At 42.6% G+C, this 17,419-nt stretch overlaps 1 protein-coding gene across 2 annotated transcripts in view; it reads right to left on the minus strand.

The window, feature by feature from the left end:
* Nucleotides 1-666: 666 nt before the first annotated feature.
* The window catches only part of LOC148030729 (lipoic acid synthase 1), a 43,150-nt gene continuing 26,397 nt past the window's right edge, over nt 667-17,419 (minus strand). Inside the window, exons 2-5 of one of the 2 annotated variants that reach the window (XR_015692243.1) lie at nt 6,232-6,443; nt 5,752-6,131; nt 1,054-1,208; nt 667-879 (exon numbers count right to left, since the gene is read on the minus strand). Coding sequence is in view for 1 of the 2 variants with exons in the window: in XM_087687073.1 (XP_087543199.1) it covers nt 1,104-1,208; nt 5,752-6,131; nt 6,232-6,443 (697 nt within the window). In the remaining variant the exon portion in view is untranslated. The remainder of the gene's footprint in view (nt 880-1,053; nt 1,209-5,751; nt 6,132-6,231; nt 6,444-17,419) is intronic. The other variant, XM_087687073.1, reaches the window with a different exon arrangement.

A 17,419-nucleotide genomic window follows, 5' to 3' on the forward strand; every position in this document is an offset into this window, starting at 1 on the left:
TATAAGCAAATAAGTGAAGCCAAAAAATGTTTGATTAAGGTAAGGAGGCCAATTAAGGTTGCAACCTTCTTTTAAAAAGTAAAAATTGTTAGGTTTATTAGCATCTTGCATCTTAGATTATTTTCCAACTGCAAGCCAATATTTTACACTAATCACATGCCTATAGTAATTGCCCCTAGTTGGATCTCACCACAGTTCAATTAGAGTCGCCAAGTTAACCAAAAAACCATTGATTAATATCATCTAAATGAGACCTAGTTAAGGAATAGCAATGTTCTGGTATGACGACATGAACCATAAAAACAAAGGCCACTCTACAAATCGACACTGGTTCACCAACCAATTCTTTGTTTAAACATAACTCACTAGACGAGGCACATCAATTCTTAAAACCCAGCCCTTCCACACATCTTCCCTTTTGAGTCATTTCATTTTAATGCACTGTAAGAGAACATTGTTTGTCTGAAGACCAATTAACTGAAAGTCATGCCCTCTACAACCATTAGAACTTTCATTCATTCACTTCATACTCTGATAAAGTAGAAACAATCAATTGCTTTCTGCTTACTGCTACCTTTGGTACAGCGTTACAAACAAGCCCAATTAGAGTACTACAACCATAATTCATTCACTTCATACTCTGATAAAGTAAGACTCAAATCGCACTTCTTCTAATGCAATGGTTTTTGCTTAAGTATTAAGTTCAAATATTTACAACATCATAAGGATGGTTCCAGAGAAAAACCCACTTGTAGCCTTTGTTCTTTTTTAGGCAGAAGACTTGCTCCGTTTTACCGTAATACCAATGGAGTAATGCATTCCGTAAACGATCTAATAAAATTGGAGAACACCATAATTTCCTCCCCTGACCAGTTACGGCTAGAAATAGGATGATAGAGAACAGAAAAAAACAAGTAAGAGTCAGTTCTGGAAGTTTATACTGGTGATTGAAATAGAAGCAAACCATAGGAACAGCTTAGGTATGATGATTATTGAATTACAAAGAATGTGATTATCTCCTTGATTGACACACAACCAACTTTCAACACCTACCAGCACGAGTCCAATTTTACAACTACAAGGATAGGTAAGCTGGATATACCCTAGCTCGACTTCTTTCTGTCTTCCTCAATCATGGACTTGATGTAGAATTCACCAGCCTTGTAGGAGGACCTCACCAGCGGACCAGATGCCACATATCTGAAACCCTGCAACACCCCATTGTGAATGCATTAGAATTGGAAAACTTCAGATTCTTTCATAAAAACTTTTCTATCATATCACATTCATCCACACACAGACCCACACTTATGACACACAGCAGGCAAGCAGGGAATATGTCAAGCACAACTCTTGGACTGAGAGTTCGAGATAGGAGAACACAGTTCAATCACAAGACCACACAGCTAAGTACACACTTCGTGTGTAAAGGACCTATGCCTGCTTGTGACTCTGCTTCTGTCTGTCTCTCTCTACATCTGCAGTCTGTAAATATGTGGGTATCTCTGTCTATTGTTTAGGCTTGAAGAAGTGACTTTTCCTAGTACCTGTTTACAGATCGACTTTTAAATCATCCCTTTTAATCTACTGAGGAAAGCAACACATAACTGATGCAATGCAAGGATCTTAGCTCCAGGATCAGGGATCCACATGCATCTCGAGCTTAACACAAGATATCCACCATGGTTTTCCGGGCATCACAATTTTGGAGACACAGGAAACTCATACTTTAGACACCTTCCGCTCATAAGCAAAAACACCCAGTATACTAGACATATGACATACATTACTTAGTACCAATATGCGTTCTAGGTGACCTACATCTTTTCAATGCAAATCCCCTCCATATCCAAGTTCACAATTATTGCCCAGCCACACTTCTGCATCACACAGCATGCAAGGACCCTTTGTCTAAGACCATCATGGCCATGGTTCCATTCCCCTTAGGAAAAGAGGTACCCACCCCTGAAGATTGGAGAAAGCCCATTCCATTTGGTTCTGCACACATTCGATGTACCGCTCTGATTCTCCACACTCTTCTTTACCTATTTAATAATGGTTGTTTTTATCCCATAGAGTATTCATTTACTTGCTCAAGAGCCAAGCCCATGGTAGGAATACAATGAGTTTGCAACTTGAAGCAGAGAATATGGTATTGAAGGATTCATTAGCCAAAGTGCGCATGCATTTGGCCAAGGTAGAGAAAAATTAGGTGACAAAATTGAACATGAAATAAAGAAAACGACAACAAGAGTCCAAGAGGAGATACAGAAAGAAATCAAAATAAGGATAGAGGTGGACAAACAAGGTATGAGGAACCCTTTGTTTTCAGTAGTTAATGAAGCTACATTGCAAAAAAAGATTGAATTCCATGCCCATCTAGGAGGAACCCCTGAGCAATGGCATCAAGAAGCATAAGAGAAACTAGATGATGAGGACTGCTAAGCATGTTGCCACACCACAGCTGCTCAAGAGCTGAGCCAACAGTTCCACATTCTTAGGTAGCCTTCTAGACATTCACTCCGATAGTTGGCCTGACTCATCGGTCTCACAGAAGGCTGTAGAGTTTCTTCGCCCACACAGCAAGGCTTGACGAGCATATTTTGATGCAGGACAAGATGGACTGGGCACCCACACATAGCAAACATTGGGGAAAGGATAGCATCACAAACCCTTTCAAACATGCTTTCTGGAGGCATTTATGGGATAATTCGCCGTCAAGGAGGATCTCATACTTCTTATGGCTAGTAGCCCATGTGAGTCCAGCAGTCAGCAGCTGGTTGGCTCAGATGGATTAAGACAGAGTTTGTTATTGCTGCTTAAAGAGTGTCTAGAGACCGCAAAGCACTGTCTTTGGTCTTGTCAGGCAACACAGCTGGTTTAGAGAGGACCTTGCAGGATCCCTCATCAAGTAGAGCCCAACCTCTGGTGTTCCACCTAGGATGCTTTCTGTTGCCAATCAATCAATGCAGGGTGCCACTACTCTACAAGAGAAAGGTGGCATGATATGATGACCATCATTGAGGCTAGTTGCATTTTTGAGCCTGGAGGCTCTACCCAACTGATAGGTACTGGAGCCTAGTGCATTGCGATCAAAGTTGTGAGAGATTATCAATAGTCTTACAAGGTGGCACATCTCAAAGGCCAATTGCGAGCTTATCTTCAACAGTGAGAGCCTTTCGGTACCATGCCAAATTTGGCAGAGCTCTAGTGGCCCATCATGCATTCCCTCAAAGGCTACTGGGAATAGCTTAAGGAGACATAGCATTGACTTGAGCTTTGGCAACAGATCCATCATCCTTCACACTTGGGGTTGCCATAGCTTGTTTTGCCCTTTACAAGATGGAACCACAATGGTGTTACACTCCTCGGACCTCCACCATGGCTTCTTTCTCCCACCCCACCCCCCCCCCCCCCCCCTTCTTATGCCTGCCATGGGACTGCCCTAGGATTAAGGAAGCCTTGTAAATATTTGATGTGATTTGTATTCAGCTCCAGCAAAACTTATAGGACGACCTTAGAGTCTGATATGCAGCATGTCTAACAAATGGGAGAGAGGAGAGTGAGTTCGAGTATTACGATGAAAAAGCAGAGGTGCCAAAGGCTAGCAACCCTACTCAGCAACCTGCCTTCAAAGTTCCACCCTGGTTGACAAGTCTTCTAAGGGAGCCTAGGATTCACTCATTCCACAAGTCCTACACAAATGGTCTTCAAAGGTCAGCCTCAATAGGGATAGTAACATGTTAGTTCACTTTTCGTGAACTATGCTCTTATGGACCATATTATGGAAGACAGGAAGCCTAACTATGTCGAAAAGACTCAAAATTAGGACTTCTCTAAGTTCTCGTACTTAGGTCTTCCATCCTTTCAGCCTTCTTCAATGGCCTGACTGCCAGTCCACATTGCACATCACGAGTGGCTGTCATTGGTGGCTTCCTTCATTGCTTTTGCTGACAATGCATCACCTGTAACAGCTCTTTCAATACATCAACATCATTTCGCTCTTCCTCAGCTTCGGTGTGCATTCCGACACACCCAGAAGTGAAGGAAAACTACAAAACCCCAAAGAACAGTTGGAAAGTTGATCATCCAATTGGTCCTAGTAGGGTCAAAACAAGAAGACATAAATATCATACACATGCTCACTCAAGTTGTGGTGAAGGGAGTTCTCCACATAGGTGGCACCAGCTGCCAGTGGAAGCAGTTAAGGCCTCCAATGAATAACAACTGCTTCACCATTGCTCAAAACTTGTTACAGCTATGGTCCATCCAAGCATCCCACACCACACATACATTCCCTCCTACATCTACCATTCCTCCTCGAGAAGTAACTGGAAAGGACCAAGTGATGTCTACACAACTTGAGAGCTGTAATCTGAATCAGCCAACAATGCTAACCAAAATGCAGATTGGGAGATCTAGAGAGCAGGAAGGAGGGAAGCTTCAGGAGCTATCCTAGAGTTAAAAACCAGCAATGCAGGTGTTCTCCAAAGAGCTCCAGGGCTGATCTGGACCAAAGTGCAAGGCTGGCCTGCAGAAAGGGCAGCAGGAGTTACGAGCTCTGAGACCTGAAAACTTGGAAATGTAGGGAGTAACTGCTGCATTAATGCCATTATCCTGTCTCTGGCCTGCTTCTGGAGCCCCACACAAGGTTGATGACAGCACTGTAGCATGACAGCACTGTAATGCTAAAAATTGGCTTTTATCCAATTATGACCCATGTCCCGTAGTAAGGTATGAGCCTGCAAAGAGACCCAATGGAACACATCTGGACATCAACACTAAGGGAAAGAGTGGGAGCACTGAAGGAAAGATTGAGTGGCACCCCATCTGATATAAGAAGAGTTTGGACTGGAAGCACAAGTCTGGGAACAGCATCTGGGAGACCGAATCTGGAAGACAGCTCCAATACAAAATAAATATCACCACAATTGCTGGTCAACCAAAGAGCATAACTCCTAGGAGGCTGGTACTTCAAAGGAATGAATAAAGTCAAAACACAATTCCAAATAATCAGTGAAGTCTAGACATAGGCCATGTCATCAGAGTACAGTCACTTGCAAATATTGTCAACTAGCACAGACTGCCAGAAAACTTTCCATGATTAACTGACAAGCAACTGATCAAATCTGTCTGCTACGAATGAGCAAAATCTGGAATCCAAAAACCCTTTTACACAGGTGTAATGCCAACTTGTACTCTGCAGGTTGGGATATAACTGAACTCTGGATCATTGTACTTGCAATCAGCCATGCTAAAGGCTGAAAGCAACTCTGACATGGATCTCTACAGGCACATGTGTTAACTTGCATGGTTGCCACTTTTCTGTAAACATATTACCAGCTTTCTGATTTTGCAAGCAACATATTGCTGCCTTTCATTAAGAAATGGTAACTTAAGCCATTCCAGTGATTCAGTTCCTTCATCCTCAGTGCCCTTACCACTGTTGCTTCAATGCAAGGACTAATTCTTACACATCACTTCTTTCAGCTGGCACCCAGAAATTGTAGGTGTCTTGTTCTCTATAAAATTACAACCAGAGGGCCACCTTTTAGCATGCCAAACCACAAAATAAGGGAAATTAATTCTGGAGCTAAAACTAGTTATGATAAGACACTCGAGCTATACATGTTGAGGTCTTGAAGCCTTGAAATACCTTACACAAATTTAGCATAGTACCCAAAAAATTTGCAGGCAGCAACTAATCTCTATGCATTAAATGGCCAAGCACAACAAATGGAGAAAGCTTACCATATCCAATCCCATCTTTCTATAATGTTCAAATGCTTCTGGAGTTACATATTCAGAAACAGGCATATGACGTGTGGTTGGTCGCATGTATTGCCCAAATGTCATCACATCAACACCTGCTTCTCTCACTTTCTCCATAGTTTTTATAACTTGCACTGGTGTTTCCCCACATCCAAGCATAATAGATGTCTTTGTCAAAGTGCCCGGTGCAGCCATGGACTTAGCCATCTTTAACACATCAAGTGACTGCTTAAAGTTAGCTCGGCGATCGCGAACAGCCCTCTGTAGTTCTTCGACTGTCTCAATGTTGTGAGCAAAAACATCAAGGCCTGATGTCGCCACCCGCTGAACACATTCTGAATCTCCTCTGAAGTCAGGAACTGAAGCAAACATATATCAGTTTGCATTTTTCTAGGTATCAAATCTAGCTTTAAATCCAGAAAAATACAAAAACTCCAAAAAAGAAGCAAGGAGACAGACCTAGAGCTTCCACCAACATATGTGGCTTTCGAGCCTTCAGCTGTTGGACAGTCTCTGCAAAGTGGTTGCTGCCTTGATCAGGCAAATCATCTCTATCAACACTTGTAATGACAATATACTCTAATCCCCATTCAGCAATTGCTTCTGCTACTTTCATTGGTTCATCCGGATCAGGTGGAGGGGGTGCACGGGATGTCTTCACAGCACAAAATCTACAATACAAGCATGAAACCAATGGATCAGTTGTGGTCACCATCTTTGGTCCCAAAGGGCATTGCCCCCCCCCCCCCCCTCTCTCTTTTTTTTTTTTCGTAAATCTCTCTCTCTCTCTCTCTCTCTCTCTCTCTCTCTCTCTCTCTCTCTCTCTCTCTCTATATATATATATATATATATATATATAATGTTTTGGTCTCATAGGCCAATTTGGCCTTTCGTAGATGTTAATATAATCTCTCTCTCTCTCTCTCTCTCTCTCTCTCTCTCTCTCTCTCTCTCTCTCTCTCTATATATATATATATATATATATATATATGTGTGTGTGTGTGTGTGTGTGTGTGTGTGTGTGTGTGTGTGTGTGTGCGCGCGCTACAATGGACATAAGACAATAATGACTCTCCTGTCCTACCTTCCACTGCACTTGCAAGTGATAAAAATGCAATCATGGCTGCTTCCACAGACAGGCAGTCCTGAATACATTGACAGCAATGCAGGCATAAGTGATGACAGTAATGCAATCATGAATGCCCTGACAGCAATAAGGACAGCAATGCAATGAATGCTGAATTGTTTGACAACAATATAGTGAATGCTATAACAGTAATACAGTGAATGCTCTGATAGTTGTTGAGCTAAAAAATGCATTACAAGCTAATTAGCCACTTAGACAGCCCCAAACCATGCTTAGTTAATTATAAGCCCTAAAACGAGGAGCAATTCGAGAGAGTTTCTATGTGAACCCTAATGTGGGAGGGTCCATCCATATCTATAAGTAGACAGACTGCCCACCATTCAACCCATCACTTTGTGCAAGTTTCTCACTCTACCATGCAAATTTCAGCCATCAGCCACCTACCATCTACTGTCCAACCATCACCAACTGCAACCTGTCACCATCCAGCCCTAGGCGGCCTATTTCCAACCATCGCCTTGCTGTCTGAAGGTCTCTATCCGATGCATCATCATAGCACCTGATCAGCCTATGTTTTCAGCATCTAGTGCCACGCGATAGGCTATTGCCATCTCTCCCACCAATCAACTACTGCAGTACTTGTGTTTTTGCTGTCCAACAGGCCGCCTACATTAGCACACACCTCTCCTGCTATCGCCTATCAATTCTTTGCCTCTGCTGATCAGTTTTCAGCCTTCTCTGGTGGTACACTGCTGCATTTACCAGATTTCATCCTACGGCTGCTGTGTTTTGGTGACTAGCCTACTGCCCTTCATTATTCTGCGTTCTCTCATCTCCGACTGGTGGTTATAGCACTCTGAGATTTCATCCTATGGCTGCTGTGTTTTGGTGACTAGCCTACCGCCCTTCATTATTCTACGCTCTCTCATCTCCAACTGGTGGTTATAGCACTCTGAGATCTCATCCTACAATAGACGTCACACTCTAACACTCTATCGCTCGGCCCTTGAGCATTCTATACTCTCTTACATTTGCCTCATCCTCATCCAACAATGAGCTCATAAACATATGCTCATCACAATCATCTACTAAGGTTTGGCAACAACTTCAGGAAGCGTACCAAAAATTAAAAGCTCCAAGACTTAGATTCAACACAATTGAAGCTGTTTTCAATCAAATTCAAGTGGAGGGACCAACAAATCAATGAATTTGGGGCATTTTCCATCTCCATCAAAGCGGGTGAAGGCCAATTGAATGCCAAAATTAAAAATCAAATTGAAGACTTGCTGGTCATTTTGGACAACAAGGAGAGTCGGAATACTGAAAGGGACTGGGAAAATCCCATTGTATGTCAACTTCTACTTCAATTAAGTTAAAGAAATACCGAAAGGGGTACTAGTTTTAGGGCCAACAGGGTGTCCATTGTCTAAGATTCTGAGTTATTTTGCATTTCTTAGTTTTGTAATAAATATTGCTACTGTAACTAAGTTGTAATCAAGGAATTACCACCCTATCCAAGGAGGAAGGCTAGTTACATGGTTCCATTGCCAGGATACAATCAAATCCTTTGAATTGGTGAGCGGTGGCACTTGATTGCAGCTTGGGACTATTGCATCAGTGCTGAAATGGCTCTTAGCAATGAATTACGGCAAGCATGTCTTCACATGGTGATATGGGATCAACAGGAGAGGATGCATCACTCCTTGGTCAATCACATGGTGAAGGGGGAAATGCAATGACCGATGTTGGGCATGGTTCTCAACATGGACAGCAAGCTGAAAATGTGGAAAATGACCCAAATGTTGGCACTTCATATGCATAAAGAGATTGATGACCAGCTAGGGGCTGAAGAATTCAATGATAGCTTCAAGGATCGAATGCGTACAGCAGCAAATCATTTTGCTGAATTGGCAAAGGATCCCCAGTTTTCTCGATTTGTGAATGCCCCAAGGAAATGTCACAATGAAGCGGTGTGGAAGCGTATGACCAAGACAGAGAGAGAACAAAAAGAGAAGGGAAAGAGATAAAAGAGAGAGTGGAACACAGAGAATCTATAATGAAGAATGTTGTATAAGGAAGCGGATATGTACACAGGTACACAGTGTATGTCTATGTATGTCTCCACCTCAAAGATCTCACAATCTATGAACCTCAAAGCAATCTCCGTGATCAACAATCTAGAAACTTGTGATCAGAATAACTCAAAGTGTGTGGAGCTGGGCAAAATAGATAGCCCAAAAGAAATGCAAAAAATAATCCAGTGCAGCCGATTGCACAAAAACTGGCCAACTGCACCTACTATCCCATGTGGCACCTACGATAACTGCGCCTACTGACGTTACCTACTGTACGGCAAGACTGCCACACGTGTCCTGCATGTTGCGACTGCACAAAACCTACCACGTGGATATCCTCCCTGCTCCACCACACAAAATTGCTCACAAATGGATATGACTACCTGTCTAGGGGATGACAATCTCTAACACCCCCTCTCAAAGGCTAAGGGATCTAGAGTGTTGTCAAAGTAAAGCCTAAGGAAGTGCCTTCGTAAACAAGTTTGCAAGATTGTCCTCTATCTTGCAATAAACCATATCAATAGTCTCATCCAAAAGCTTCTCTCGAATGAAATGGTACTACATCTCGATATACTTTGTCCTAGCATGAAACACAAGGTTCCATGCCAAGGCAAGGCAACTCTCATTATCGCACAAAAGAACAATAGGACCTGTCTGTGAGCAACCAAGCTCCTCCAATAGCCTGCGAAGCCGCACAGTCTCAAATGTGGTAGAAGATGCCGCTTGATACTCCACCTCAGTCAAAGATAGGGAAACCGTGGGCTGCTTCTTGCTCCTCCATGAAACAGTACCAACACCCAAGATAAAGCAATAACTTGTCATGGACCTCAAATGATCCACATCACCAATCCAATATAAATCACTCCACCTATAAGTACCAAGCTTGCATCACATGTACCTGCTGGATAATAGATCCTGAGAGTAGGGGTCCCTTAAGGAACCGCAAAATTCTCTGAGCAACTTGCCAATGCACCATTTGGGTTCACTCATGGACCCGGCCAACACACCTACAACATAACATAAGTCAACACGAGTATTGAGAAGCCAAATCAAAGAGCCAACCGTTTGTAACATGTAGCATCCGCCAAAGGCGAATTGGCATGAGCTATGGCCTTCCAATTCGAAACCACAGGGATCATAATAGACTTGTATCCCTCCATCTCACACATAGTCAAGAGCTCCTGCACATACCGCTGCTAGGAGATAAAGATCCCTCTCGAAATCTAATAGATCTCACGACCTAAAAAGAAATGAAGAAGTCCCATATCTGTCATCTCAAACTTCTCATGAAGTGCTGTCTTTTGTCTACGACCATCTAGGCATGGTCACTTGTCACAATCAAGTCGTCCACATGAAGGACAAACAACACACGACCTCCACCTGAGGAATGCACATAAATCTGTGGGTCAGTCGTGGAATGCCGATACCCCAATCTCTCTTGGAGAAACGAGTCAATCTTCTCATTTCAAGCACAAGGAGCCTACTTAAGGCCATAGAGAGCCTTCTGCAACCTCTACACCTTACCATCAAAAGAACCAAAGCCTGTAGGCTGCTCAACGTAGATCTCCTTCTTCAACTTCTCATTCAAGAAGGCAGATTCCACATCCAGCTCATAGACCGGCCATCTCCTATGGCTAGCAAAGCCAAGAAATACATGAATAGTAGCCATCCGAGCTATAGGGGCAAAAGTATCATGGAAATCAATGCATGGGCACTATACAAAACCTTTAGCAACAAGGCGGGCCTTGTGCTTGTCTGACGTGCCATCACTGCGGTACTTGGACTTGAAGACCCATTTGACTCCAATTACCTTCTTATAAGAAGGCTTAGGTACAAGGTACCAAGTGTCATTCCTCTCAATTGACTCTAGCTCCTCTTCCACCGCCCTCCACCAATGATCATGCTGTAAAGCCTCCTTCACGGAGGTGGGCTCCCGATCCTACATGGCACGAGTCATTAGACAGTAATTATTGTACACAAGCTCAATATGGTGTGCATGGTTCCTCCAAGAACGCTACGGGCCATCCCGTGATTGCCACTCCTCAAAGACCCCCTCAATCCCTGTATCACAAAGAGTGTCACATGCCCAACAAGGAGAAGACTGGATTTATTCTCATTGCTCTTCATCTCTTGAAGTCTCTAGAAGGTCCACTAACTATTGGGGCTCAAGCAATGAGTTCAGTGGCTGAGAACTAAGCTCCTCATCCAAAGAAGAAACCTCAAGAGGCAGGGGCGCTAGAGGGGCAATCACTAGCGCCCAACTATCTCCGAGATCCTCCAAGAACATTGTGTTCCTCACTCCCCTCTGGGGCTAGAACTTCCACGAACCAAACATCACGGCTCGTTAGACATCCCGCTTGACAGAATCATACAATCGGTAGCCTTGAGACTACGAGCTATAGCTCACAAACACCTATTGTTTGGAAGCCGCTTCAAATTTGTCACACTGTGTTTTCAAGATGTGAATATAGGCGTCACACCCAAAAACCCTGAAATAAGAAACATCTGGCTTAAACCCAAAATACGCCTCATAAGGTATCATACCAACAACAGAAGAAGTAGGGGATCGATTAAGAATGTGGACTACAGTGGCCACAACCTCAATCCATAGACACTTGAGGTGTCTATCGATACTCCATTGTTATACAGGCCATTTCGATCACACTGTGATTCTTCCGCTCCAAAAATGCCATTCTCTCAAGGGGTGTTTGTGTTGGCAAACTACTAGTGAAAATCACGATCTGCACGAAAACGAGCAAGCTCATTAGAAACAAATTCGCCGCCCTTATCTAATCGTAATGTCTTCAATTTCCGACCTGATTGGTTCTCCTCAAAGAGCAACCAATCTATGAAGTGGGAGAAAGCCTCCAACTTCAACTTCACAAAATAAGCCCATGTCATCCTATTGTAATCATGCACAATTAGCATGAAATACAAACTCCCTTCAAGTGACCCCATCCTCATCTATCCACAAAGATCGGTAGAAACAAGCTTCAAGGGTATTGTAGACTGTCTCGAAGCCTTGCTAGGAATAGCATCATGAGTTTGCTTCCCATGGATGCAAGATTCACACGGCTATTAGCTTACCACAATATGGGGCAAACCTCGAACAAGTTGTCCCTTAGACGCCTTCTGTAGGTAATCATAGTTGAGGTGGCCAAACCGAGCATGCCAAAGCTCGGATTGTGTCTGAGAGGTAAGAAGAAGAGAAGTCAAGGCAAAAGAAGACCACAACTTGTAGACTCCATTCTCCTCATGACCAGAAGCAAGGACTTGTCACAATCCACGATCAAGAATTTGAAAGGAATCCACATTAAACTTGAACAAGAGGCCGAGACCACAAAGCTTGTGCATCGAAAGCAGAGATGGTATCCAAAGGCCGGCACATAAAGCACCTCGGATGTATGGGCACCGCCCTACCCATCTGGAATAAGATGCATGTTATCCCATTCTTGAATAGAGATAGAAGAACTATCACCATTGAGAATCAATCCATGCGAAGGCCGCAAATGAGTAATATCTGTTGGAGAGGGAGTCGTGTCGAGAGGCACCACTGTCAATAATCCACTCCCGAGTGTATGGGGCCGTCAACATAGCATCAAAGGCCTTCAGGATCGATGCTTCAACCGCCTCCAAGTGAAGGAAAGCAGCTTCTGTGAGGGAGCAACCACCGCTTCAGAATCCTTTGAAGATTTCTCCTTCTTCTCCTTGTCATGGCAGTCCTTTCAGTGACTTGTCTTACAACAGATGTGACAAGTGGACTCCTTTTTCTTGTTCTTCTTTGATTTTTCCTCCTCTTCCTTTTGGTCCTTCCCCTTCTTCTGAGAGAACTGACCTATCAAGGCCTCCCATTTAGAAGCATTGGTTCCTTTCAACTACTCCTCTTGATCCACGACCATAAAAACCAACTCCCAACGAAGAGTCTCTGACCACCCTAAAACAATCAATGCGTAATAAAAACCACTGAAACAAGGCAGTAAACTGTGAAAGGAGAATTATCGCCATGTCTTCAAAAGTGATCACCTTCCATGCATTTTGCACTTGCATTTGAAATTACCTCACCTTGTTGATATGCTCTCGCATAGAAGATGACTTATTGACACTCATGGTCCTCATCTACACTTCCAAATAATCTTGTTTCATGACGGTCATGCGATTATACATCTAATCAAGCTCCATTCATATCTCCCCGACCACCGTCAAATGCTCTATATGGGAGAACACAACTATAGTGCACAAGAGAAATAAAAACAAGCAGATACAAGCATTTAGTTTATCCCAATGTGCCTGAGCCTTTGCCAACTCCAACTTATCAATTATAGAGATTCTAGACTCCTCTCTTGAAGGACGACTATGAATAGCCTCCGTAACAAGCTCCGCCAAATCATAGGACTCCAAAATGGCAAGTATCATAACCCACCAGATGCGATAGTTCTCGCCATCGAGCTTTTGATCAGATGAAAGAGCCAGTAATACGGACACCTTCCAGTCCATGATCGCCTGAAACTCTGTCTCGGCCTCAGAAGATATCTAACACAAAAAGCAACCCCCTTTGATTGTGTGAATGCAACCTTCTAGGGCTCTTCTCCACTTGTCTTGCTCTTTCTTCACTCACTGGAGACAATGAAAATATAAAACCTGCACTAGAAGGCCCAAAATGCAGCCTTCTTCCTTCTCAAATAGCAAAAATCAATAGGAGCATCAGCAACTCTGCTCCTTTTTCGCACGCCCATGCTCGCCTCAGCCTTGTTCTAATGCGCTAGCCTCCTGCTCACCCTTGAACGATGAAAACACAGCATTGTGTCACACTAAAAACGCAGCCTTGTGCCGCACTCTAATACCATGTCAGAGTAAAGCAGTGCAAAAGCATATGATCGAGACAGAGAGTGAACAGAGAGAGAATACAAAGAGATAAAGAGACAATGGAACACACAAAATCTACAATGAGGAATGCTATGTAAGGAAGTAAATATGTACACGAGCGTATAGTGTATGTTTGCGTATGTCTCCACCTTGAAGATCTCATAATCTATGAACCTCAAAGCAGTCTCCATGATCAGCAATCTAGAAACCTGTGATCAAAATAACTGAAAGTATATGGAGACTGGGCAAAAGAAATAGCCCAAAAGAAATGTGAAAAATAATGCAGGTCGGCTCCATTAAATGCAGCTGACTACACAGAAACTAGCCAACTGCACCTGTTGTGCCATATGGCACCTGTGATAGCTGTTGCTTGCTAATGTCACCTGCTGTACGGTCAAGTTGCCACATGTCCTACCTGCTACGACTGCACAAAACCTCCCACCTGGATATCCTACCTACTCCACCACACAAAACTGCTCGTGAATGCATATGACTACCTGTCCAAGGGATGACAATCTCTAACATGAAGGACAACAAAGGCAAAGAGAAAAATACACCTTCTAGAGCTTCGAGACAGCCACAAGAACCGAAGGAAATGCCTAAGCCTTCTTTGGAAGAGCCCAAAATGTCTGATAAGCATAAATATTGGTACCTTTGGGGCAGCAAGTGCAAATGCATGGCCAACTTGGTAGTGCCAATCCATGGGAACATGGGCAGCAAGGTAATTATACACATGCAAGAATGGGACAGCAAGGATACTTTGGTGTTGTCATGCTATGGTTGGACAGGCACCGCATACAGGAATGCATTGCTCAAATCCCTATGGTATGCAGCAGCCAATGTATCCGAGAAATGCTAATCCCATGTATGGCAGCATAAGCATGATGCCTGGGGCACAAAGTGGGCCATATGAATATGTATCTACACCCCCAAGGACTCTTGGAGCACAAGAATTCGGTGCTGGTCATATAGGAGTATCTGAAAGTGCCAGTTATCATGTAAATACAGCAAATCCACCCTTTTTGCAACAACCTATTTATGATAACTTGACTCCCATAGGTACTATGATGAAGGTGGCAAAAGTATGAGTTTTGAGCCTTTCAGTAGTGCACAAGATAGACTAAAAGCACTTGTTTTTATTCAATTGTTTGATACAGTCTACTCTAGAAGCAACTTCACAGAGGCATATAAGATACGAAAGACAACCACATTTTTTAAGATAAATGCATTGCAATGGTGGTCTACACTTCTTAACTAAGGGAAGTCGCCTACCACTTGGGTCCAATTCAAGCAAATGTTTGCTTCAAATTGGTTGATAGGTACCTTTGAAGTAGACATTATGACAACTTGGAATCAATTGAATTCCAAAGATTGCAAGAACTTGGATCGGTATAATAATAAGTTTTGGGATGCATTGCTGCCAGTTGCTTCTTATCGCACAATACCCCTCCATGAGTAGGTGGAAAAGTATATTTATGGTTTACCAAAGGGTATTTGGGAATTTTGCATTAAGTCCATTGTTTCCAACAATTCTCAGCTTATAGAAAATTGCTGCATGGAAAGGATGCAGGATTCCAAGGTAGTGATGCTAAGCCACATTTCACTGAGGCCAAGGCTGAGAAAAAGGGTAAATCTAAAAATAAACCTGAAAATCAAAGCAAATTTGGGCACACAAAGAGCGAAAGATCAAGGGTAAAGTTTCCAATAGATACTTGGTGAAGTTTCATAATTATTCACCAATGGATACCAAATGGATGGAAGAGGATGACTTGGTAGGCCATCCTCTGTTGTTGCAGCTATACCTTTATGCTTTCCAATTACAGCCGACTTTAGTTCGCGCTCAATCAGGTTCAGCAGAGCAGGGGCCCAAAGTATTACCTAATACTCGTGAGGGAGCTAGCACCTCTGCTCCTCAATGATGGACAGGTCTAGATGTAGAGGATCTCGGATCTATTCAGCATGCATTCAGAGTATTGTAGCTAACAATATATTTGCTAGGAGATCACTATTCAGTGTACTAGTCACTATGTTTGGTATGGAGATGGGTATGGTTTTCACTGCAACTCCAAAACTGTACATTTGCATTGATTAATGATCATCGAGGACTGATTAACGAATGCTGGTTTTCACTATATGATCATTAATATTCAGTAGTATTCAATTGGCTTTGTGGACAGCAGCGTATGTTATGATGTCATTGATGTTTTTAGCCATGGTTTATAAAATGTTATGGTTTGGTTTTTCCAGATGAGTTGAGCTTATGAGAAATAGACATGTCACATGATAATCTGGCAATTATTTTGAGATTCTTTGTAAGTCTTATGTTATGTCATGTTGGCTTGTAATTTTTAGCATGTGTTGGGCATATGGAATGGTTAGGCAACAATGCGCAATGTTGTGTTAACTATGATGCCGTGTGAAAATTTAAGTCCACTACTTTGCTTTTGATGCATCTAGCAATGCAATTGAGGACGATTGCAAGGATTTTAAGGGGGAGGGTTGTCATGAGAACATGTATTTTTGAAACCTCGCTAAACATGTGGATTAATTTTTAATCACATGGTTAAGTAAATGTTGCACATGTGAGGTGTAGCTGGGGTTAGAGTAAATTGGGACCCAAGGAAATCACAAGATGTCAAAGGCAAAAGTTGCTATGAGTTGTGTTGCATAGGTACTTGGTGGTATCTAGTGCCAATTGTTGGCCTAGGTCATTCAGACAAAAGTGTCAATTAGGGGTGACACTAGAGAAGTCGTGTTTGATGATACCTAACACTAACCTGATGGTCAAAGATGGTGTAGAGACACTCGGGAATGCAAGTTTCCTAGTCAATTTAATTATTGGCCCATCATATTATTTTTCTGGGTACCAAAATAATTATTAGATTAATTTTTAATATTTAAAGACAGAAAATTAACATTTAATTATGGACAATGCTGGAAAAACCATTGGAAAGGCTATCACTTGTTAAAAATGCACATGCAAGACTAAAAAACGCCTTTAGAGATTGGAGAGGGGCATTTTTAGTCCATTCAGTCTGCAAGACAGAGAGAGAGGAGATGTTGTTGGTCTGGTCTGTAGCCATTGGAGGACCTTCTAATGCAACCAAGGGCAGGAGAAGACCAATCAACAAGAGGCAACAACATCTACACGCTATTTGACAAGGCAAGAGTAATAAATGACTGATTTTCTTCAATTCTTTTGTGAAGAAAATTCTCTCTCCTCAGCATTCTCTCTCATCTTTCAACCTTTCTATAGCCTTGGTCTAAAGACTACAATATTGAGATCACTAGAGGCTGAGAAATTTCAAATTTCTTTACTGTAAACCATAATCTGCAAAGCACAAATTAAGGTTTAGCAACAACTTCGAGAAACATGTCAAAAATTGAAAGATCAAAGACTTGGATTCAACACGGTTGAATCAATTGATTGCCCGAATTAAGAGCCAAATCAAATTGAAGACTTGCCGGTCATTTTGGACAACAAGGGTAGTCAGGATACCAAAAGGGATTGGGAAAATCCCATTGTATATCAACTTCTACTTCAATTAAGGTAAAGAAATACCGAAAGGGGTGTCAGTTTTGGGACCAACAAGGTGTCCATTGTCCAAGACTGTGACTTAAT

This window comes from Lygodium microphyllum, chromosome 10 (genome assembly GCF_053477565.2).
Source record: "Lygodium microphyllum isolate KBCC chromosome 10, Lygodium_microphyllum_v1.1.10, whole genome shotgun sequence".
Taxonomy (NCBI): domain Eukaryota; kingdom Viridiplantae; phylum Streptophyta; class Polypodiopsida; order Schizaeales; family Lygodiaceae; genus Lygodium; species Lygodium microphyllum.